Raw genomic sequence first — 25215 nt, 5'->3', positions numbered from 1 at the left:
TTTTTTTTTTTTTTTCTGTGATGGAAAGGAAGCAGTGAAACAGAATACTAAGGTTCAGAATGAACCACAAATGCCTAATGTAATCATGAAGCAAATACAATAAATCTGAACATGATGTTGGACTGCTTCCCTGGGTTCTTGAACTTCCCTCAACCTTGCAAAGTTAATACCTTTTCCCTGTTTGTTTCTTTGTGCAATGCTTTGTTTCTCTTGACTGACCTGCATCCACCCATACAGCTTAGAAATTTAGCCACCACCCTAAACAAGAACTCTCTGCAATTACCTTAGTACAAAGTATAAATTCTGTTTCTGGAGTGAATCATGAGATATGAACCCACATAACCTGGCTTCCTGTTACTTTTTTGAATCTCTCTTCCTCCAACAATATGGCCCCCTTGCTGCTCCTCATCCTTGCCTTGTGTGATCCTGCCTCAGGGCCTTTGCACTGGCTTTTCTCTCCTTGGAAAGCTTTCCCTCCAGATTTCTGCAGAGCTCACTTGCTGACTTCTTTCTTGGAAATATCATCTCCTTGAGGTCTGTCTTGTCCACCTATTTAAAATTACAAAGTCTCAGGGCACCTGGGTGGCTCAGTGGTTGAGTGTCTGCCTTTGGTTCAGGTCATGATCCTGGGGTCCTGGAATTGAGTCCTGCATCAGGCTCCCAGGAGGGAGCTTGCTTCTCCCTCTGCCTATGTCTCTCATGAATAAACAAATAAAAAAATTTTTTTAAAGATTTTATTCATTTATTCACAAGAGACACACACAGAGAGAGGCAGAGACACAGCAGAGGGAGAAGCAGGCTTTATGGAGGGAGCCTGACATGGGACTCAATCCCAGGACTCCAGGATCATGCCCTGGGCCGAAGGCACACTCTAAACCTTTGAGCCACCCAGGGATCCCCAAATAAAAGCTTTTTAAAAAAAATTACAAAGTCCCACCTCTCCTTCTTCTCCTTGTTTCCACCACCTTCCCTGCTCTACTGTTTTCCCATAGTGCTTACCAGCATCTAACATTTTATGTGTTTGTTTGTTTTCTTTCATCTCACTCTAGAATGTAAGCTCCACGAGGGCAAGAATTTTCTGGGCTATTCTCGTATCCTGAGCACCTGGAAGAGTGCCAGGCTGGGACGAAGCAGGCTCCTGAGAAATACTCCCAGGGTGGGAGAAAAATTTAGGAAGTCGAGAGAAGCAGTCTTAGACTCAACTTAATTCTTAGACTTTGTGTCACTAGCTGAGGATCCTTGTTATTTCTTTTTTGTGTTGTGATTTGGTCCTTTTGTTTTTATTCACTCACTGCTAATCATATGTTTTTCGTACAGTCATATTTGTAGTTTGAATTCTGTTCCCTTTATTTAATCAGAAATTATAGTAATTTATAGAGTAAATTATAGGTGATACAGATACACATTAAATAATATCTTGCAATACGTAGTGTTCCTTTTATTTTAGGGAGAATTACAAGCACACATCTCTGAGTCAGATGTTCTGCTAGGAAGAACTGCAAAGACCATGCTCTCTTGAAATGTTTTGTCATTACATTAAATTGACATTTTAGGAAATTTCGAAACCTTTTAAAATTCTAGAAAGAATCAATAGGCAAATGCGTATCCCTTTTGTTTTAATACAATGCATCATGAACATTTTTGCTTCTCTTCTGTGTAATAGTTACCATTATTTTGAATGACTGCATACTGTGGCATTATGTTATATGTTGCTTTGCTGTGTGATTTTAAAAATTATTCTGATAATATTGGCTATTTAATTGCTTGTCCTCAAGTCTTCATTTTTATGGATTATAATCACCAATATCTATTAGGCTTTTATTTCATCCTAATAGCACCCCTTGGGACATTACACATTCTACCCCAGACCAGGAGGCTGGAGGTGGCAAGGCTGGGATTCAGTCCCGTACAAGGTGGTGCAGCTGGGTGTCTCTCTAAGCCCATGCATGTTCGCATGCATGTTTTTGTTTCCACTGAGTTATGTTCTTTAACCCACATCCAAGGATGCCAGGTTATACACTGTGAACATCTTCACGGGCAGTTAGCTGTAGATAAAGCGCTCCTTGAAGTCGAACCTCATAGAAATAATCAATATTTCTCCTTTAGAGCTTTCCCTTTTGACTTGCCTGACTCTTATTAGCAAGTGATCTTACTTATTTTCAAAAAGATGACTCTTGAAAACACAGTAGAATGGGATCTTTTCCACTTTCTGGTGACATTAGTGACTAGCAGAAGTCCCACAACAGAGTTGGAACTCAAATCCAGGTCTTCTGGTGTCATATCCAGTTGGCTTTTTTGCCGTGCTGCCAGGAAGGGCTGATAGCATGGTTCAGATCTTCTCTAGAAAAGGGAGAACCCAAACCAGTAGTGTGTTCACGGCTCCCTTTATGGCTGTCAGGCCAGGAGAGGAAAGGACACAGGCATTCCGGTCAACAAATGGGCTCGGGATTCTGGTAGCCGACCAGCTGTGAAACATCAGACAAGGTTACAAAGGCTCTCTGAACCCGGAGTTCTGAGTCTGTAGTGAGAGCTGATCACAACCACCTTACCAGGTTGTTGCAGGCCACGTAGGAGCATCGCACTTGGGTGTATTGATACATAGGCATGCATCCTCGGTAGCTCTTATCATGATCATTCTGTTTCTCTGTACAAAATCTCCTTTCTGTCCCAGAGCATTCTTTTTTTTTAGATCTTAATTATTTATTTGAGGGAGAGAGAGAATGAGTACAAGTAGGGGGAACAGCAAGCAGAGGGAGAGGGAGAAGCAGGATCCTCTCTGAGCAGGGAGCCCAACGTGGGGCTCTATCCCAGGACCCTGGGATCATGACCTGAGCTGAAGGCAGATGCTTCACCGACTGAACCACCCAGGCGCCCCTACCCCAGAGCATTCTGATCAGGGTTTGTTACAGAAAGCAGGACTGTACACAGGCTTCCCAGTGACCATATATCATAATAATATGGCCCAGTGCATTTAAAGAGACCTTTCTAAAAATGTTAAATTGGTGGATGGCATTGAAACAAGCTGCTTTCACCATTTTAGGTCTAGCTAGTATTTCTCATAGCTGACCAGAAATAATGTCTTGCTTAAGTACCAGTCTTAACCATTAGTATAATATGTTTTGGGCCATTTGATATAGCGGCGAAATCCTATCTGCCTACAGGGATGATTTTGAATTTACAGGATTACTGCTGGATCTCATTACTGTATAGAGTATTTCCAAGTTCAGTTTGGAATACTGCTGTGAAATTATTTCTCCTCAAGGTTTTGCTATGTTTAAATAGATGAATCTCTAATAAGGGTCTGCATGGCAAAAAAATAAATAGCTCATTCTGCAGAAGATGTTTCCTTCCCTCTGGATTTGAAAAGAAGGAAGGAAGTAGAGGGAGAGATGGACATTCTTCTCATCTTGGGGGCCATTTTATGATACTGAGCCAGCTGTTTGTCCTTTAAATCTTAAAAATCTCTCATTGTAAAATAGGATAATACTTGCTGTTTATGTTCTTTGGAGAAAAGATGGGTTTTAGGGAGCAATGTCCACATCGACTTTGTTCCCACATTACATGTAGCTCTGTCACATAGTATTATGATTAACCAGTGTTTGTCCCAAGACAGAAATCTGTAGGCTCACTTTTATGAAAATTCATTGATTTTTCAAAAGTAACTACTTTAAAAGGAAACCTTGACTTGCTGTCTGCAAGGAGTTTAGGTTCTTTCCTGCCTGATGTCTGAGCCAGCGACAATTCCCATCGGGAAGTGTGAGTAGTCCTGGGAGCCCACAATGAGGAAGCTCTTAATTTCTTCACCTAACGGGCTCCACTGCAGAAACTATATTTTTGGCGAGATGCTTACATTCTCTTTGAAGTTAATAGACTCAGTGGCCAGTCTTTGGGTGAAGATAAATCAAAGTACACAGTGACAGTTCCTTTGCTTTGTATTCAGTTTTTTGTCTGCAAATGTAAATTATCAATAAATCTGTACTATGTCACAATGTCTAGGACTTACTGGTGTTCTGTAGAAATTACTGGGAAATCAACATTCTTTATAAGGCAACATGAGTAGTTTTAATGTGTAAATTCTAGAAATTTTATACTTGCCTGATTTTCCTAGATTTTGATAGATTTACGGTGAATATGATATTCATCTCTTTTAGCTGACCACATGCAAAAAGAACTTCTATTTCTTGGGGCTCCTGAGTGGCTCAGTTGGTTAAACATCTAACTCTTGATCTCAGCTCAGGTCTTGATCTCAGGGTTGTGAGTTCAAGCCCCACACTGAGCTCCATGCTCAGCAAGGAGCTTCCTTAAAAAAAAAAAAAAAAAAGAACTTCTAGTCCTTTTATGTACTCTCCCCCCTTTTTTGAAGGTGGAGGGTCCTATGATTCATTTATTAGTTACCAATATTTTTATTTTTTTATTTGCTTTTTTTAAAGATTTTTATTTATTTATTTATGATAGAGCGGCGGTGCAGAGACACAGGCAGAGGGAGAAGCAGGCTCCATGCAGGAGCCGGACCTGGGACTCAATCCCAGGACCCCAGGATCACGCCCCAGGCTGCAGGCGGTGCTAAACCACTGCGCCACCGGGGCTGCCCTAGTTACCAATATTTTTAAAGAATGTTACCAAAACTCTGGGTGAAAGAACAAAAACTTAAAATTTTTATAAAACAAAATACTCATTTTTTCCAAGTTACCTTCTAGATGTCCCTTATAGACAAAGATCTATTGATATGTATAGAGACGGGTATAGATATGTATATGCAATATCTCTATATAAATATATTACATATATATAACACTTAAGCATTTTAGCCATATGTAGATATAATTTATATTTTTCTTTATTCCCAATTTAATATCAAAGCAGTTTTCATTTTCTGCATGAAACATGTAGTTTTAATAATTGGAATTTTAGTGGCAATGCATTATTTTAATGCTATTATCGTTCACTTAACTAATTCTTTAATATTTGATCTATAGGCTATTCCCAGTTTCTATTTACTTACTTTTAGTTATATGAACAATACTACAGAGAACTTGTTGCTTTAATAGCTATTTTGAGTGTGTGGGTGGGGATCATTCCTCCAAGCTAAATTCCCAGAGAGTATGAAGTCAAAGCCTACATGATTTATGGTTCTTAATTAAACTTTGGTCAAGTAGAGATGAGATTCCCAAGTCACTGAAATGATCAACGTGGAGGTGAATTAGCAGATCTGAGATGTGGGTAGTTCGGAGTTGCTATCAGATATGTTCTTCTGTAAGAACTATGGTAAATACACTCTTATCAATTTTTGCACATTGAATCAGATTATTAGAGAATTTCAGAGAGATTGTTTGGTTCAGTTCCAGCCTTTGAGTCTGTCTCAGGGGCTATCCACAGTGATCACCACTAACTGCATAAGAGGGATTTATGGAGATTTGTAGCTCCAGAAGGGGAGTCAGGAGGCTCCGGCCAACATTTACTGGAACCTCCAAATAAACTTCTCTCAGCAGGTGGAAAGTATGGTTCATTACAAAATATTGGCCAGGAGCAGAATCGCTTTTTTGGCAGTGGTTTCTGAAAAGTTCTAGAGGAAACAATTATACAATACCTTCAGTGACTCACTAAAATTTTTATAAACTCAGAGAGTGCTTACAAGACCTCACATTACTTGGAATTGACCAGTTATATTTTTTCCCTGAGGTTTCAGGGATGTTTAAAAATTGATGCTAAAAGAACAGTCGACTCCAAGTTAGGTATTGGGTAGGTCCTATTTAGGAACTTAGGGAGGAGCTTAATTTCCCATAAAGAAGCTTTGTAGCATGGACTGACCCAACTATGTTTAGAACCTATTTTTTTTAAGAGCTTATTTATTTATTCATGAGAAACACAGAGAGAAAGGCAGAAACATAGGCAGCGGGAGAATCAGGCTTCCTGCGGGGAGCCCAGTGCAGGACTCTATCCCAGGACACCCCAGCTCACCATTGTCAGCGAGGGCCCTGGAGCCCAGCAGTAGTTGGAATGATGCCCTAGAGCTGTGAGATGCAGTGGTCTCTTTATCGTACCCAAAAAGAAACTTTGGGTCCCCCAAACTCCTTTATCACACCCCACTCCAATCTGCATTTCTCTGATCAGTAAATGGCAGTCCTTTTTAACCTAGTTGCTCTGGCCAAAACCATAGGGCACTCAGGGCTTCTTTTTCCTTCACATCCCATCTTCTATATGATATCATCCTGTCGGTTCTACCTTCAGCAAATGTTCTGAATCCAAACGCTTCTCACCCCTCTTCTGGTCCTCATCATCTCCCCTGGAGGACTGTCCCCGACCTCCTAATTCATCCGTCTGCTCCCAGGCTCACCCCATGGTCCACGGTGCAGCTCCCCATCACCACCTGTGCCACCAGCTGTCCCATGAGCAAGTGGAGCAGCTTCCTCCCTGGTCCCTCTGCTGTGCCTGCCCTGTTCGCTCGGTACATTCTCCACACGGCAGCCCACGCAACCCTGTGATAAGGCACATCAGACCACCTCCTCCCTTCCTTTCTTCAGCCTTTTGGTAGCTTTCCCTCACGCTCACGTGGCCTGGGAAGCCGTCTGTGGTCCAGCCCTTGCCTGCTTCTACCTTCTCTCTCATCTCGGTCTGATCACACTGGCATTAGCCGCTGTATGAACACACTAAGCCTGGGCAGCCCTGGTGGCGCAGCGGTTTGGCGCAGCTTGCAGCCTGGGGTGTGATCCTGGAGACCCGGGATCGAGTCGCACATCGGGCTCCCTGCATGGAGCCTGCTTCTCCCTCTGTCTGTGTCTCTGCCTTTCTCTCTGTGTCTATGAATAAATAAATAAAATCTTTAATATCTGTTTAAAAAAAACACACACACACACACACCAAGCCCTTTCCTGCTTCAGGACATCTCCGCTGCTGTTCCAGCTGCTCAAAAGGATGTTTCCTTCCCCCGACCTTTCAAGTTCATGCCTACATTGTCCAGATCTATCTAAAATGCCGCTGCACCCACCCCTCATCCCCCCACCCTCCCACCCCCATCCCCTTGCCCTCTTTCTCTTACCACTCTGTCCAATAGGTTTTAAAAGGACACCACCTGGCATGAGCAGCAACCTGCACGTGGGGACATGCAGTTAATATGCGTAGAATGAATGACTGAATTCGGTTGTAAGAGCTTTCAGCCTGTGGGGGGGGGGGATTACCACCCCTAAAGTCTCACCCTTGGTCAACCTGGCACTGTGTCTGAAACTTACTGATGGTGATTCTCCTTGTCTGGGTTTGGAAGTAGCAGAAGGGGTCAAGTGAAGGACATGATTCATTCACTGTTTGATATTGATCATTTTAAGATTCTTTCATCCTAAGAGTCATTCAGGAGATGCCTGGCTAGCTCAGTCCATAGAGCATGTGACTGTTGATCTCTGAGTTATGAGTTCAAGCTCCTTCCTCTGCCCCCCAGCATTGGGCATCCAGCTTACTTAAAAAAAAAAAATTGGTTCATTAAGATTCTTCAAAACAATGAGAATTTTAAGGAATATGAAAGAAGGGATTATTCTGAAGAAGGGACAAAAGCCTCCTGGATTCCAGGTAAATTGTGAAGTGTGGAGCGGTCTGGGTAGCAAAAGCCAGCATGAGAATGACAGGAGCAGTGGGGAGAAGGCACACCGGGAGACAGAGTAAAGGCAAGTTGGCACTGGCTGCTGGACCGTGCATGGGGTCCCCTGCCCGGTGCCCAGATGGTCGGTGGGGGATGAGTGGTTAACTAAGCATGACACTGGGAAGTAGGCATGTTAGGAACTTGAAATAAGTTCACTGAAAAGGTATTTGTGTTATAAATGGACTGGAGAAAATGGACCTTCCTGAATAAATCATATTGATTTAATCATTTGACCATACTGGGTAAATCAGAATTTGACTGCCATCACACTTCAAGGTTTATGGTTTGGGATTGGAGTGAGGGAGTGAAGTCCTCCCTGAAGCAGGGCTGACAATGTTTGAGTTTCCTCCAGGGTCCCCATCCATGCCTCTGCCACAGAGATGCAGAGTTGCATTAATTAATCTGGAGTCAGGCTTAGAGGCTGCTAGTGTTCAGACCCACCACACTGTGGATTTTGAGGAAATTATAATATTTGTCACAGACATATTTTCTGCAAGCTCCTTTTTTCTTTGCCCTTTTCAAGTCTTGTGTTCCTTTGTTTTCATCTGTGGAATCTGAGTCTTATTTAAAATTCCAGATGGTTGACTGTCCTCAATTGAGTGTTTATTCTCTTTTTTTTTTCCACTTTGTTTTTGGAAGTGGCTGTTCTCACATCAATGCCATATTTTGCTTTTTTTATGGAGTTTTAAGAATTAATGGTCAATTATATAAAAATAGAGTAAAAGCAAGCAGCTGTTGTACCTAATTGTGGAGTGTGAATAATAACCATCTTCACAGCCTAAGTATAATCTCTTGCAGTGCAGTGAAACCTTCTTGGAAGCTTTGTCATTGTAGTTTTTCTTTAAGTTAGTGCTTGCTTATTTTAGGTTCCCTGTGATTCTTATCTCAGCTGACCCTGGTTGCTGGGAGAATCCTAACAAAAAATTGGAAGGATGCTTTTATTATTTGTATAGGTTTTACCTGTATAGTTTTGAGGTTCAACCAAAAAGTTGAAAGGAAAGTAGGTTTAGCTGTCAGCTGAGATACCATCAGGCATTTTCACAAGTCTGTTATTACATCTGAAGAGACATGAAACATCTTGCTTGCAAGAGAAAGTCAGGAGCATTTCTCTGGGTCTCTAGAGAGGCCATTTCCCGTCTCTGCTGATAGGAGAAAAGCACCATGATGACTTCACTTTGTGGCACCAAAAGACTTATTATCTTTCTCTCGAGAACAATTCCTCTTTATTTAGAGCTCGGAGGCACACTTTTTGGAGACACACTTGCTCACTGTCCAGCGAAGAAATGCTTTGCCATTGTTTGTGAATAAGTCACAAACACATCTGGCAAGCTGGTTTGTTTGTTTATCTTTGTAACTGTTAACTAGCTTTTCCGATTGAAGGAGGACACAGATGACTGCTGCCTAGGTCGCTGGATGCCCTGGATGGTCAGGAGGGCTTCGGTTCCACCTTCTGATTTCCTAAGGAATTGGGCAGCACCACGTATTTTTGGGTGTGTTGTACCCAAATGAACTTTAGAGGAACACATACTATGAGAGATACATATGAACGAAAGTGACTGACACCTTGATTTTTCCTTACATCACAGGAGACATTAGGATCTCAAGTGTAGTTCTCAGACGATTATTTTAGTTGGATAGAACTGTGCAGGGCAGCCCCAGTGGCGCAGCGGTTTGGCTCCGCCTGCAGCCCGGGGTGTGATCCTGGAGACCTGGGATCGAGTCCCACGTCGGGCTCCCTGTGTGGAGCCTGCTTCTCCCTCTGCCTCTCTCTCTCTCTCTCTCTCTGTGAATGAATGAATAAAATCTTAAAAAAAAAAAAAAGAACTGTGCAGTCCTTTGTGGGAGAAAGCTCGTCAGTGAAGTCAAGCTCCACACCTGTGCTTGAAAAATAAATTCATATTTATTTTTAATATTAAGTGCAAGAGTAGCAAGATAATTTACGATGTGGGTTTTCAATTAATTTCAGCCCTCACGCTCCCAGAATGTGATCTTTTAGGAAGGGAGGGGAAATCTCTATTGTCTTCAGAGAAGATTTCTTTGATGATAAAGCCGAGTCAACCTTTCCTGGCAGTGCGTGTCACTCACTATCTGCGTGTTCTTGTGTGTGCGTTTCCTCTCTAGGTCCAGGACCAGTCTCGCATTTTGTGAAAACATTAATTTCAATAGCATGAACCTAGAGTGTAGCTCTGATTTGGCCCTAAGGGGTGTTTTTCCCCCTTGCTTTGGGTCTGTCTAAATCTCAAAATAAAATTGGGGGGAGAATGGGGAGATCTTTTCCACAAATCGCAGAACACACTGATCCTGCTTGCAAAATAAGGGATCGTCCCCTGGACAATTCAAGAACATCATGGTTCTGACCAGGCGGGACTCCCAGAGCCCCTGGGACCTCCCTGAGAGGGCACCGCTCAGCCTGTTTCTCTGCCTTCCTGTCTGTGTCTCCGCGCACCGCCGCCAGGGCCTCCCTCAGTCCTGCCCTCCATTCAGTGTTCAAGTGATCTATGTGGCTTTCAGAAAACTCGCCTGCGTTTTGTATTTCCTCCAAAGTTCAAGATTTTCCGAGCTCTGCCCTCAGCTCTACTTCTTACATCCGTGGCCTTCATCCTGTTTCGCTTGTTTATTTCTAACCTTAGACTCAATCTCTGTTTGGTGTCATCCCTGTGTCTGTTACGAAACTTGAGGAATGAAGCCCCCAGGGGTTTCTCTTGGATTCATAGAGACCAAAAAAAAGAAAAAAAAAAAAAGAAAAAAAAATTGCTGGATGGATAAAACTTGCCGTAAAAAGGAGCTTAAAACAGTGAAAAGTGGTCTCAAAAGACAGACAAGAAAACAATCCCTTATACAAGAGCACTGTTCTTAAAAAGACAAAATCTGATTTGGTCTCCTCCTTCCTGTCCTCCCCAGTACCCAGCCCTCCTTGGTGACTCAGCCTGCGTTCTGGCTTGTGGGGACAGAGAGGTCTGAGGCTGTGCTGAGGAGACCTGTTCCATGGGTCATGTTTTCCACCTGCCTCCTGGCCATGGCACATCCCACCACGGAGGCCTGCCTTGTCCCTCTGAACACAGCACATTCAAGCCCCGTCATCGAAGAGAGGTTGTCTAGTAAAAGGAGCATTCACCTTGCTGTGGAGGGGGTATAGGAGAAGCAGTAGGGTGCAGAACCCTGGAACTAGTCAGGGTGGCGAGCTGCCATGGCCCCTGGGTCTTATGGGGGAAAGGGAGCATTGCAGGCACTTCAGAGGCAGGCAGGAGTGCTTGGCTGGAGCTGTGGCCTTGAGTTGAGGACCCAGCCAACCTAGAGCATCTTAGCAAGAGGAAGCTGCAGATATAGATATAGATACAGATATAGATATAGATATATAAATAATTCATGCCCTCTGATGTGCCCAAGCCTCTGTAGCATATCTGACAGGACTGGAGGGCAAGGGAGCTTGTGTGTGATCCATGCAAGCCTGCCTCTGGGGACGCGGAACAGGGCAGAGAATGGATTTGGGAAATCCCTGCCACATTGAGAAAGTTGGTGATGTCACAGATATAGGATATGGCAGGATTTAAGAAACACTGGGGATTGTAGGCCACTGGATGGAAAGAACACCGTTTTCTTAATATTTCCATGTGTTCTCAACTGGTCGTTCTTTTGGTGATCTCATCGAGGCTGTGGCTCTAACCACCCACCTGCTGCTGCTGATGCCCACCCTGGTGTGTTAGCGTTGACCACCGTCTGAGCTCGCCCTTGACCATCCAGCTACCTGTTAGGCCTCCACTTGGGGGTCTCTTAGAATGTCAGCCTAACACATCTAAAGCTGTGTCCAATTCCCTCAGGCCTGCCTCTCTCCTAAAGCTCTGACCAGCAACCTCAGAGCTCAGTGTCTGCCCACATCTGATCCTGGGGTTTTCCTGAACAAAGGACACCTAGATTCTGACCCCTGCTCACCACCTGCACTGCTACCCTGTGGTCCAAGTCTCCTGCCTCTAGGGTTGGAGAAAGCCTCCTACCTAGAACCTTCCTTCATAACATGGCCCGTCTATACTCAGAGTGAACCATGGCTCCCAGCTCATTCAGATGAAAAGTCTACAAGACTCTATACAGTCTGGTTCTTTCTCCTCTGACCCCCTTTCCTAATATACTTGAGGCTCACCCTGGTCTAGCACTCTAGGATCCTTACTTAGTCAACACAAGGCACTTATCTGCCTCAGAGACTTCACAGATAGCAGGAGGAGTGAATTTATTTTTAAATCTAAAAAGGTCTAAGTAATGGAAACATCCATCCACACAAAAGTTTTACAAAAATATTTGCATCAGCATTATTTATAATAGCCCCAAACTGGGAAAGCCCTAATGTTCATGGGCTGTGAATGGATAAAATGTGTATATATCCATACAAAGGAGTGTCACTTGGCAGTAAAAAGAGATAAAGTACTGATACACGTGACAACATGGATGAACCTTGAAGACATTTCTGCTAAGTGGACATTATGTACTAATGGAAACATTATGCCAGTCTCAAAAGACCTCATATTGTGTGATTCCATTCATAGGAAATAATCCAGAACAGGCAAATTTATAGAAACAGAAAGTGGAGCGGTGGTTGCCTAGGGCTGAGGATGCAGGTGGGGACCACAGCTAAGAGATACAGGCTCTCTTTTTGGGAGGATAAAAATGTTCTCAAATTGTGGTCATCATTGCATCATTCTGTGACTAAACCAAAGAGCATGGAATTGTAGAGTTTAAATGGGTGAATCGTGTGGTATATGAATTCCTTCTCAAAGCAATTAAAAATAAAGATCTAAGTGATTGCTGTCTTAACAAACATTCCTGTCATTTTTACAAGTGGTGTCTGTAAGTCTTAGAATTCAATATTATCATATCTGAAGTCTTAAAGGGAACTCCGTGACCATTTGCATTTTCACTTCCTCTTTATTTTTTTAACTCTTATGTTTCTTTGGGGTGCATGTGCTAGAGATTCAGTATTTAAATGTGATTGAGGGGCACCTAAGTGGTTCAGTCGGTACAGCACGTGACTCTTGATCTCAGAGTCATGAGTTCAAGCCCCACGCTGGGTGTAGAGCCTACTTTAAAAAAAATTTAAATATAATTTAAGTGGATGAGTTTTCTTCTCACGTGTGAATATGAGAAAAAGGGGGTGCTAATTACTGTGTTTTCTGCTTCCAGTACTTTCATGATGGGCGGAAAGCACAACAGCACATAGAGATCTGCTGGAAGCAACTTGAATCAGTAAGTGAACAAACAACTCAAGAAATGTCTGTAGACTTTCTATTTTGAATGTGGGCTTGAATAGATCAGCCCGTGTAAAACAAAAACAGCGTAAAAAATAAGGCCAAAGAGATGCCTTTAGAGATTTTTCCAAATTGATGGTGTTTCTAGACACCATCATCGAGGCTAAAATGTTGAGCCCAAAGAGCTCAAGCAGAGTGATTTTCTAATAAACCATGTGGAAAGAACAAAGGTTAGACAGTTTGGGTGGAAATAAATGCAGATTGTAGAATAACTCTTTGAAAATAGGACATGTAACAAATCAGCTCAGAGGAGAAAGCTCTTTGGGGGATTTAGATAAAATTATAGCTTCTCCTAGGAATCTTGAGGTTTCATTAACAACTGCTCTCCTGCCACCACTTGCCTCTACTTTCAGAGTAAAAGACGATTTGAACGTGACTGCAAAGAGGCGGACAGGGCACAGCAGTACTTTGAGAAGATGGACGCTGACATCAATGTAACCAAAGCAGATGTTGAAAAGGTGAGGTGAAAGTGAGAGCTCCTCTTTCACTTCCTTTCTGCGTGCCTGTCACGCCTCCTCCAGACTGCCTGTACCCTGGCTCTCCTTTCTGATGTCACCGAAAAGCCCACTGAACCTAGGATCAGCTGTTAACATTTTGTGTCACTTGTCGTGGGGACCAGAAGCTGACTTCTGGGGAGTCTCCAGTGTTAATGATTGGGGTAGTTTGTTGACCTGCATAGTCCCAGGATGATAACACAGAGGCTTAGCCCAGGAGTGGCTGGGGTGGGGTGGGGGAGCTTCCGGAGGCTGTGGCTTTCCCTTAATGGCTTTTCAAAGAAAAAAGTCAACCCCTTTAATAGCCAGAGCAGACCAGCTCAGCACCATCTGGAAGAGCTCGGCTTGCTTATAATGCTTCCGCTAGGGAGATAAAGGGACTCGCAGGCCAGCCTGACTTGCAGTTGATACACTCAGGTTGTTGGTAGGTTGTGTCCCATCAGGGGCTTTTCTCCAAACGGACTTGCGTTGCAGTTAGGAATATGATAAAGCGAGTACTGTACCTTCTTGTGGTTTCATATGTGTTTTTCCCTAGAAGCTGAATTTTCTTTTTCTAAAAGTCATCAATACAGTGTAAACAACATTAGGCTGTTAAAAGACTGTATTCATCCCATGGCTTCCCCGGGGCTGTTTTGGCATCTTGCAGCGTCATGCTTTACGTGGGGAGAAGCCCAACAGTTTTCATAGATTTCTTTCACTTTTGCCAGATTCATGAGAGATGAGTTTAGTTGAAAAACAGTATAGATTGTTTAGTTATTTGTCCAAGGCTGCCAAATTCCTTGCTTAAAGCCTACGTTTATATTAGCACACCTTCCTTGAGAATTATCTAATATATTAAAATACACATCCTTGGTGTCTCTATTTGAGCTTGAGTGGGGATACTTTACCAAAAGATATATTAATGTGCTGATAAAGTTACCATAAATTACCATCAATTTGTTATAAATTCCTATGAAATCGCCCAGTCCCCAAAGGATTTAAAATGTGACTCATAAAATACGTTGATCCAGAGTTTATCAAAAAATTGTTCGGGGCTAAATGAGGTATGTCAGTATATGTATAACATACCTAGCAAAGGTATGCATCCTTTATCAAATATTTTATTATCCTAAAGGTAAGATCACAGTGAGTTGTATTCATTTAAAGACCTTTTTTTTTTTTTTGAAATTATTTTTAGGAGCACCTGGATGGCTCGGTGGTTGAGCGATTGCCTTTAGCTCAGGTCATGATCTCAGGGTCCTGGGACCAAGTCCCACATTGGGCTCCCCATAGGGAACCTGCTTCTCCCTCTGCCTGTGTCTCTGCCTCTCTATATCTCTCATGAATAAATACATAAAATCTTAAAAAAAAAAAAAGGAAATTACTTTCATGGCCTTTTCTTAACATAAAACCTATCCATGCTTATTATAGAAATACCTGAGGGTAGCCCCGGTGGATCAGTGGTTTAGCGCTGCCTTCAGCCCAGGGTGTGATCCTGGAGACCTGGGATCGAGTCCCATGTTGGGCTCCCTGCTTGGAGCCTGCTTCTCCCTCTGCCTGTGTCTCTGCCTCTCTCTCTCTCTCTCTCTGTGTGTCTCTCATGAATAACTAAATAAAACCTTAAAGAAAGAAAGAAAGAAAGAAAGAAAGAAAGAAAGAAAGAAAGAAAGAAAGAAAGAAAGAAAGAAAGAAAGAAAGAAAGAAAGAAAGAAAGAAAGAAAGAAAGAAAGAAAGTGCAAGCAGCTAAAGGGGGAAAAATATTAAAACATCCAACTATTGTTAATAAAAGTTATTTTACCTTTCAGAGACTTTTCTTTAAAAAAAAAAAAGTATAAGTACAGTGTAAAGAATAAGAACCAAAAGAACACTTTTAATCTAGAAGCCAGTTTAAGAAAGAAAATCTTATTGATGCCTTTGAAGTCTGTCCCTAACTTCCTGTTCCTGATCCCCACCCTACAGGTGTATTTTATCTTTAATTTGGTGTTAATCGCCTCCATGCTGTTTGTCCCAACTTTACCACAGGCATATGTATTTCCAAAGAGCATATTTATAATTTCTTCCATTATGTAAACAAAATCATACTTTCATTTATTTTCTTTGGACTTGATTTTTTTTTCATTCACTATTATGTTTTTTTTACTTAATTCACATGGAGTATAGAGCATGTGACTTTTATACATTAATGTTGGAAGCAGATGCCTTGCTAAACTCTTTTTATCTCCACTTTGGTTTTTTTGTGGGTTGTTTTTGTTTTTGTAGGGACAGTCCTATCACCAGCAAATAATGACAGTTTTATTTCTCATCTTTATTTTTCTTTTTTTAAAGATTTTATTTATTCATTCATGAGAGACAGAGAGAGAGAGAGAGAGAGAGGCAGAGACACAGGCAGAGGGAGAAGCAGGCCCCATGCACCGGGAGCCCGACGTGGGACTCGATCCCGGGTCTCCAGGATCGCGCCCTGGGCCAAAGGCAGGCGCCAAACCGCTGAGCCACCCAGGGATCCCCTGCCCCTATTTCTTATTTTTAAATCCTTATGGTTTTTCTTTGTTTTTCTTATCTGGCTCTGTTGGTCATAACCGCCATTGTGCTGGCTGAAGCAGTTGTCATGGCCCTCCTTATCCTGATTCTTGATTATGAAGAGAATACTTCGAATGTTTCTCCATTGAGCGTGATTTTAATAAAGCCTTTATCAAACTAAGGGATTCCTTTCTTTTCCTTTTTTGTCATGAAGTTTTTCTTTCAACTTGACTTGATATTGAACACTATCAAATACTTTTTCTGTTTTCTTTAATCCATTAATGCTATAGATTACACAGTTGGTTTTCTTATATTGAACCAAATTAGCAATCCTGTGACAAATCCAGCTAGGTGGTGATGGTTTTTTTAAATGCATAATCTGAATCTGTTTTGTGAATATTTTACTTTAGAGTTTTGAATCTTTTCTCATTGAAACTGATCTATAATGTTTCTCTTTCTTTTCCGCCCTAGTTTGTTTTACTTATTAGTTTCAAAATATTGCTTTTTTCCCCCCTATTCTCTGAAATAATGCATGTAAGTTGAAATTGTTTCTTGAATGTTTCATAATACTTCACTGCGGGAAAGTCTCTGACTACTGAGTCAATTCCTTCATTGTTGTCTGCTTCCTCTTTGGTCCATATGGCAGATTGTATTTTTCTAGATATAGACCCATTTATTCTAAGTTTTCAAATTTATTGCCTTCAGGTTGCCTATAATATTCTCTCTAATATTGCTGCCTCTGTTGTTGTGTCCTCCTCTTTACTGACTCCTAATATTGCTTATTTATACGATTTTCTCTTTCCTGAAATCATTTTCATTCACGTTTTCCGAGAACCCCAAACTTACCGTTGTGGAGCTTCCCTTATCTATTTTTATTTTCTATTTCATTTAGTTTCTTTTTCTTCTTCTTCTTCCTTTTCTTTGGATGTATCCTCTTGCCCTTTCAGAAATTTCTTTCTTCTTGCCGACCTCATTTCAGGTTTTCATCTTTTGTAGTGTGAACGTTTAACACATTTCTCAGGGCGCCTGGGTGGCTCTGTCGGTTGTGTCCAATGCTTGATCTCAGCTCAAGTCTTTATCTCAGGGTCATGAGTTCAAGCCTTGTGTTGGGAGACTACTTTAAAAAGAAAAGAAAAGAAAGTAGCACATTTCTCATTCACATACAATTTTATCTGCAACCCACAAATTTTGATATGGAGTGCTACTATCGTTTATTTTGAGATACTTTTCATTTCCTTTACTGTTGAATCTCTCCTGTGATTTATTTGGAAGCCTATTTAAGAATTTCCAACTGTGAAAAAAAAAGAAAAAAGAATTTCCACCTGTGGGTTCCTGGGTGACTCAGTCGGTTAAGCATCTGCCTTGGGGTCAGGTCATGATTCGGGGTCCTGAGATCAAATCTTGTATCAGGCTCCCTGCTCAGTGGGGGTCTGCTCCTCCCTCTCCCTCTGCCATTCTCTCAGTCTCTCAAATGAATAAATAAATCTTTTGTAAAAAAAAAAAAAAAAAAAGTAAAAATTTCCAATTGTATGACATATTTAAATTTGTCTTTTCATTATTGATTTCTGTAATTTAATTGCATCATCATTCTAGGAAGTCTGAGTTTGAGTCTTTGGTGTTTGTTGAAACTTGTTCTATGGCCCAGTACATGGTCAGCTTTTACCAGCATTCTATAAATAATTGAAAAGAATGTGTATTATCCATCTTTACATATTTTCATTAGATCCAATATGCTGAGGATTTATGCAAATCTTCCCATCATGAAGATTTTTTTTTAAGATTTTATTTATTTATTCATGAGAGACACAGAAAGTGAGGCAGAGACATAGGGAGAGAAGAAGCAGGCTCTCCTAGGGAATCTGATGTGGAACTCAATCCCGGGATTCCAGGATTATGACCTGAGCCGAAGGCAGACGTTCAACCACTGAGCCACCCAGGCATCCCATGAATATTTTTTTTTTTTTTTGCCATTTGTTATATAATTTTTTGAGACAGATGTGTGACTTCTGTATGCCTTGCTTTTCCTGTCTGTAGAATGGGAACACAAAAGAACAGGACTGATGAGAGTATTCACTGCGTTAATCTTTACACTTACACTTAGGTCTATTGTAAAGTTATTTTATTAAAAAATAAATTTGAGGGCTGCCTAGCTGGCTCTTGATCTCGGGGACGTGAGTGTGAGCTCCACGTTGGGTGCAGAGATTACTTTTTTAAAAAATTAAATAAAAAAAAGAAAGCCTTTAATAAATAAATAAATTAGTTAATTAATTAATTTTATAACTGTAATATCTTTAGTGTGTTTTGACTTTTCATGCATGTGTAGTGAACTTCTTTCTGCAGTTATGCTTTCAGCCTTGAGGTCTGTTTTGCCTGTTTTATATCAGTTCTTTGGGCTAGTGTTTGCCTGGAGAATCTTCCCGATACTTTTACTCTACATGTTTTGTTTCTTTGTCCTCATATTTAGATGGGGCCCTCATAAATGGCACATGGCTAAATTTCTTTTTAATTCAGTCTGATGGTCTTTGTCTCTCCCTGGAGAATCTGGCTGGATTCATGTATACTGACCATCTCATTTTCTTTCCTCTTTGTCTCATTTTCCCTGTGTTCTCTTACCTCTTGCTCTGATACTCTTTGTTTCTTGCCTTCTTGCATTTTGAAATTTTTGTTTTGTTTACTTTCTTCATTCCATATTTTTACCTATACCACTTTGGAGATTATGTATTCCCTTTCTGTGCTTCCTAGACATTTTAATGTACATATTCAGCTCAAACTATGTAGTCTTTTAGGATATTTACTAATGTTTTCCCAACCAACACTTTAACTAAACCAGCTCCCTTTGACTACTGTAATTTATTTGTGAGTATTTGGGGTTCAGTTATACAAGTTAGGCTTTTGTAGTTTCATACAGTCCTGTAAGTATGCCTTCTATTTTCTGTGTTTATCATTTCTTTTTGTATCTGGGATCTTATTCCTTCTTCCCAAAGGGCATCCTTTAGAACTGCCTTTAGCAGAGATTTATTGCAGTAAAATCTGTTTTTGCTTGATTGGAATGGTCATCACTCTCATTCTTGAAAGATGATTTCTCCATGTATACAATGTCAGGACAATTGTGTTGTACCTGGAGGAGGAACTTAATTCCACCATCTTCTGGCTCTCATTTGTGTTGAGAAGTCACAGTGGGCAAGAAGTCAGTGTGACTGTTAATACTTTGAAGATAATATCTTTTCTTGGTAACTACAGAGATATTTTTTGGGTCTTTGTTCTTCACTGAATTTCACTATAATGTATCTAACTGTGAATTTCTTTTTCATGTTGCTTTTGATTCAGTGAGTTTATTGGCTCTTGGTTAGAGTTTTTCCAAAGCATGTCTATCTCCCATTCTGCTATTTCTTCTGGAACTCTGATTATAAGGTGCAGGTTAAAACTTCTACTCTGTATCCTTTCTGCCTATTATATTAACCTGCATTTATATTTCTCATCTTTGTCTCTCCCTGCTGTGCTCCATCTAATTCCTTCAGATATAATTTTCATTTCACTAATTCTTTATTAAGCTGTGTCTAATCTGTGGTTTAATGCATCCCTTAGTTCTCTCATTTCAGTTGTTACATTTTCACTTCTAGAAGTGCCTTTAGGCTCCCTTTAAAATCTGTGTAGTCTTTTTGTTATTTTCTGGTGACTTTGTTACACTTCTATGTCATATTTTACTTCTTGAAACGTATTAACATACTGATTTTATATTCCCTCTTTGATTGATTTCAGTATCTATAATCTTTGTGAGCTTGATTCTTCAATTTGTTGTTTCTGCTGACTTGCTCATGGTGACTTATTTCCTTGTGTATTTTGTGATACATACATTTCTGCTATAATCCCATACATGCATTGCTGCAAACCTTCCATTCTGCTAGAACACTTCTAAAAATAACAAACATTGCTTCTAGGGAAAATAGGCCTAGAAACAGATCACTCAACAGTTAGAGAATTTTGTAACCAAAATACCAACCAAACAACAACCCTACTAAAACTAGCCATCTGTATCGAGCATCATAACTCTTGTTTTTGAGATGTGTGTCCTTCCAAGTATTAGGACCTCCAGAGATATAGGTCCTTGGGAGCATTCATTTCTAATGAGACTACTTTCGTCAAAATGAGAATTCTGATCCAAGAGGTAGTTTTTGGCAGTTATCCATCATTTTCACACAGCAAGAAATATCTTCCCAGTTAACATAAACATACCGTGAAAAATTGCATATGGTTAGCAAGGCTTGTGTGTTATACCAGTGTCATGGCCCTATATTTCAGTCCTATAAAAAAGTATAAATCACAGCAGAAAAATATGTGAGGCACACAGAATGATGGCGTGATTATGAATGTGTGTTCCTTGAGATTTTTATCTGTGGCCTAGGTATAAAATGGGTTCTCCGGGAATCTGGCATTCCCTGGGGTCGCTACCAAGCCAGGACTGCATCAATCTAAATTTCCAGCTTGGGGTTTGAGATCCACACATGCTGTGTGAGTTCTGGCCCTTTATGTGGTTTAGAAATTTCCACAATGATTTTTTTTTCTTTGTTTTTCTCCCTCAGGTCAGACTCAAGTTAGTTATCAAAAGTCCAATTGCTGAATCCAGGTATGGATTTAGGACTTTCTGATAGGTCCTGGCCAAATTGAATTATTCTCCTTGACTATTTTACTATTTCCAAGGATATATTACTTTTTCTTATCCTGAGAACATCATCTTATTATTTTTATGCAAGTACCACTTATCTCCTCTCCAAGGATATGATAAATTACCCGATTTTAGCATCACAAACATTGAAGCAGGTATAGCAGTGTCAAAACATTGGAATTAGTTAGTTATTTTGCCTAAGAGTGTGACTTGGAACACTATAATTTCCCCAAACAGCAGTTTGACTGTTGTATCAATGCTCTGCTTTATCGCTGGTTAAGCCTCTTCTCAGTATCAAGCTGAAAGGATGTGGTGTTTCAGTTCTTATTGCTATATATGTAATTTCCCATTGTGACTTCTGACAGTCTTTGAATCTAATATAAATGTCTTTTCCCCCAGTTTCTGCAAATGATTAAATTATCCAATTATATTAGAAATAATTCTCATCCTCTTGTGCAGCAGTCAGCTCTGCAACACTTGGAATGATATAACTGTGGTTACAAAGACACAACTCTTCCCACTATTGGCAGAATGGACTTTTCTAAATTGTGTTTGTGTTTGATGATCCAGGTAATGTGAATTATATGTGCATGCATCTTTTGAGCTACTTAGGATCTAGGTTTCAGCCTGATTCCTGCACTTTTCCTAAACACAGTGTTGAAATCACCTAAACCTGTCCAAGTCCGTGTGGGGCAACAGTAGACTTTTGCTTCATGTTCAGCGTCAGTATGCGGCCAGATATCTAGTAATTTGTTTGTAAGAGGGTTTGTGTTGTCCATGAGGCACCCAGCTTAACTAAAAATAAATTTATATTTATAAAATAGACATTAAAAAAACTGGTGGTTTTATCTCTGGGCAAGTTAATAGATTTGGATGCTGTGAGGATGCCATGTTCCTCAAAGGAATGATGAGGGAAGGAACGGTTTTTATTGGTGATGAAACTCAAGGAAGTGGGATCCCTGGGTGGCTCAGTGATTTAGCGCCTGCCTTTGGCCCAGGGCGTGATCCTGGAATCCCGGGATCCAGTCCCGCATGGTACTCCCTGCATGGAGCCTGCTTCTCCCTTTGCCTGTGTCTCTGCCTCTCTCTCTCATTCTCTCTGTGTCTCTCATGAATAAATAAATAAATAATCTTTAAAAAAAGAAGAAGAAAGAAAGAAAGAAAGAAAGAAAGAAAGAAAGAAAGAAAGAAAGAAGAAAGAAAGAAAGAAACTCAAGGAAGTATGCAAAGTATCCCTTTGCCAAGATGCAGCTGTCAGAAAGTTTTGAACTTGAAGACTTAACATGAGTTCTAGTGATTAGGAATTAGGCGATAGGGATTTGCAAAAGAACCAATATATGTTAGAATAGGTATGACCCATGTGCTTAAGTAGAAGGTAAAACCAGCACTTTCCTTCCTTTTAATGAGGTGAAAAATATAATCCTTACTATCTTTCTTGTAATATTGAGAAGTCAAAGGACTGCAAGGGAACATGGAAAAATCAAACCATCTGTGTCTTACTCAAATACAGAATTCTCCTCTAAAATAATGAGGATAAGATGAAAGTATTCTATGCTGTCACACCTTCCCCAATCCCAGGCCCTCCTCAGAAGCAATCACTCTTGCCACTTGGTATGTATCCTTCTAGAATAGAACTATTCCTAAAAATAGTTTTTTAGGAATGCCTGGGTGGCTCAGCAGTGGAGTGTCTGCCTTTGGCTCAGGGCATGATCCCGGGGTCCTGGGATGGAGTCCTGCATTGGGCTCCCTGCAAGGAGCGTGCTTCTCCCTCTGCCTGTGTCTCTGCTTCTCTCTGTGTGTCTCTCATGAATAAATTAATAAAATCTTTTTTAAAAATGTTTAAAATAGTTTTTAATTGGGGCACCTAGCTGGCTCACTTGGTAGAGCATGCAAGTCCTGATCTTGGGGTCATTAGTTGAAGCTCCACATTGGGAATAGAGCTTACTTAAAAAAAAGTTTTTGTATTGAGGTGAACCTACATACAATGAAGTGGCCACATCACAAGTGGACAGCTCACTGAGTTTTCAAACATATGTGAAATCATGTGCTACCATCTAACATAGGAGACATTTCCAGAACTTCCATAGGCTCCCTTGAACACTCCCCTGCCCCAAAGGTAATTATTATTCTGACCTCTATCATATATTTGTTTAGCCTGCTTCTGTACTTTATATACATTATTCAACAGATAGTCTTCTGTCTGGCTTCTCTGACTCAATATTATGTTTGTGAGATTCATATTTTGTTGCATATGGTGATAGATGGTGTTGCCCATTTTTTATTGCCATCTGGTGTTCCACGTGTGGATATACTACAATCTGCTTATCCATTCTCCTGTTCATGGGCATTTGGATTGCTTCCATACTGAGGCTAAATTAAGGAAGAAGCTACCATGAACATTTTTATACATGTCTGTTGGTGGACATGGTCTCTCACTTTTCTTGGGTATAGGTGTGTACCTGGCTCTGGTTGCTGTTATAGAGCTCGACAAGGTGGCTGTACCAATGGACACTCCTGCAGGGATTGCTCCTCATCTTCACCAACAATAGGTGTTATCAGTCTTTTTATTTTAGCCTTTGGGATGAGTGAAGAGTGGAATCTTGTAGTGGTTTTAATTTGCGCTTCCATTTTCTTGATCAAGAATGATGTTGAGCATTTTTTTGAGCCATGTGAATAACCTGTCTTATGAAGTGACCAAATCTTTTGCTCATTTTATTTATTTTTTTTTAAACATTTGGGATCTCATGAACCCACTCTTTTTTTTTTAATTTTTTAAAATTTATTTATGATAGTTACACAGAGATAGAGAGTGAGAGGCAGAGACATAGGCAGAGGGAGAAGCAGGCTCCATGCACCGGGAGCCTGACGTGGGATTCGATCCTGGGTCTCCAGGATCGCGCCCTGAGCCAAAGGCAGGCGCTAAACCGCTGCGCCACCCAGGGATCCCCTTTTGCTCATTTTAAAGTGGATTTTCAGGGTGACGGGGTGGCTTAGTCGATTAAGTGTCTGCCTTCAGCTCAGGTCATGATTTCAGGGTAGTGGGATCAAGCCCTGCGTCAGGCTCCCTGCTCAGCAGGGAGTCTGCTTCTCCCTCTACCTTTGCCCTCCACCCTGCTCTTGCTTTCTGTCTCAAATAAATAAATAAATAAATAAATAAAATCTTAAAAAAATAAAAATAGATTTTCTTCTTTTTGGTATATAGACATTCTTTATGAGTGTGTATATGTATGTGTTTATACATATGTTCATAGGTATGTATATTCTTATACAGTATGCTTTTGTGTCTGGTGTCTTTTGATGAACATGACTTACCAGTTTTTTGTTTGTTTGTTTGTTTTGACTTACCAGTTTTAATGAAGTCCAGTTTACCAGTATATTTTTATTTTTTATTTGTTTATTTTTTTTACCAGTATATTTTTAAAAGATTGGTACCTATTGTTTTCTGTTTAAAATATCTTTACTTATTCCAGTAAAATCTTTTGGTATACCTTTATCTGATAGGGGGGTGATGTTTATCTTATAATTTTCATCATTGCTATCAAAATATCCTTGCACAATGGAAAAGCCTCGACACGCAGAATATTATTGTTTCCAAGTCACACATTTTTAAGGATCATACTTATTAGTACAGAGAGCCTGTCTTTCCCTGGCCCCATCTCTCAGAAGCCCGGCGCCATCAGAACTGACATGGTGCCAAGGGACCGTTGTTCATTGACACCCTGAGCAATTAAACTCTTCATCTAGTCTCCTTTTTTTTTTTTTTTTTTTTTTTAGGTTTAGAGCTTAGTGTGTAGACAAGTGGGCAATTTAATGGAGTCAATATTTCAACCTTTATGTAATTTGGAGATTACTTCGAGAGAATCAGAATTCAAACATTCATTTGTTTTAAAAAAAATGTTTCTACTCATTCTTTTCTTGCACTTTGTTTCTGCTTGGTAGAGCTTTTTATCCAACTAAATTCTGAATTTGTCTGTTTCTATTTTCACATGCTCCCTTCCCTGCTATTTTTGTTGTTTTTGGTTTTTGGTTTAATTTTAGGGATTTCTAATGGAATCATGATTTCTTGGTCTTAGTCTCATTTTCAAAAAACATTTAACGGGTTGAGTTGCAAAATGTTCATGCTCACCCATCCATTCCCCGACCCATTATCTCACAATCGCGTGCTGGCCAGGTGTGGGAGTGGCATGAACACCAGCATGTAATCACATCACACATTCGTCCACTCTCAGGAGTTTGCCTTTCATTTTCTTCCTAGTAGTCAGCTCTCTTTGTTGTGAATTTTCCCATTTGCCCTCTAACCAACTCTTCAATGGCATTTTGGTGACAAAGTCTTTATAGTCAGGTTTTATCTGTCACTCTGCTTTGGAAGAATAGCATGCTAGACAAAGTTGGGTGAGGAGCAGTGCCTAATCTCTGCATTCTGATAGAGCTGCCGTTGGTTAGTGTGGTGTTGGGATGAAAAAGGAAAAGGTTATCAAAATGAATGGAATGTGAACTAATATTTCTGAACAGAGAGAACAGTGTTTTCTAAATGCATGCATTACACGGAGTTCATCCATGTCAGGCAATGAATAATTCCCTTTCTCTAATTCGCCCTTGCCTTGTGACTGTTGGCTCTTACATAATTTCTAAATGCAAAAT

At 40.5% G+C, this 25215-nt stretch overlaps 1 protein-coding gene across 19 annotated transcripts in view; it reads left to right on the top strand.

Moving 5' to 3' along the window:
* FNBP1 (formin binding protein 1) overlaps nucleotides 1–25215 on the top strand; it is a 152486-nt gene that overhangs the window by 80695 nt on the left and 46576 nt on the right. For all 19 annotated transcript variants that reach the window (XM_077851026.1, XM_077851027.1, XM_077851028.1 and 16 more), the window contains 2 exons: nucleotides 12797–12859; nucleotides 13275–13379. In XM_077851026.1, the coding sequence (XP_077707152.1) occupies nucleotides 12797–12859; nucleotides 13275–13379 (168 nt within the window). The remainder of the gene's footprint in view (nucleotides 1–12796; nucleotides 12860–13274; nucleotides 13380–25215) is intronic.

This window comes from Canis aureus, chromosome 16 (assembly GCF_053574225.1).
Source record: "Canis aureus isolate CA01 chromosome 16, VMU_Caureus_v.1.0, whole genome shotgun sequence".
Lineage (NCBI taxonomy): Eukaryota > Metazoa > Chordata > Mammalia > Carnivora > Canidae > Canis > Canis aureus.
The sequence above is the reverse complement of the archived record's forward strand: the minus strand, read 5'-3'. Positions and strand labels throughout refer to the sequence as shown.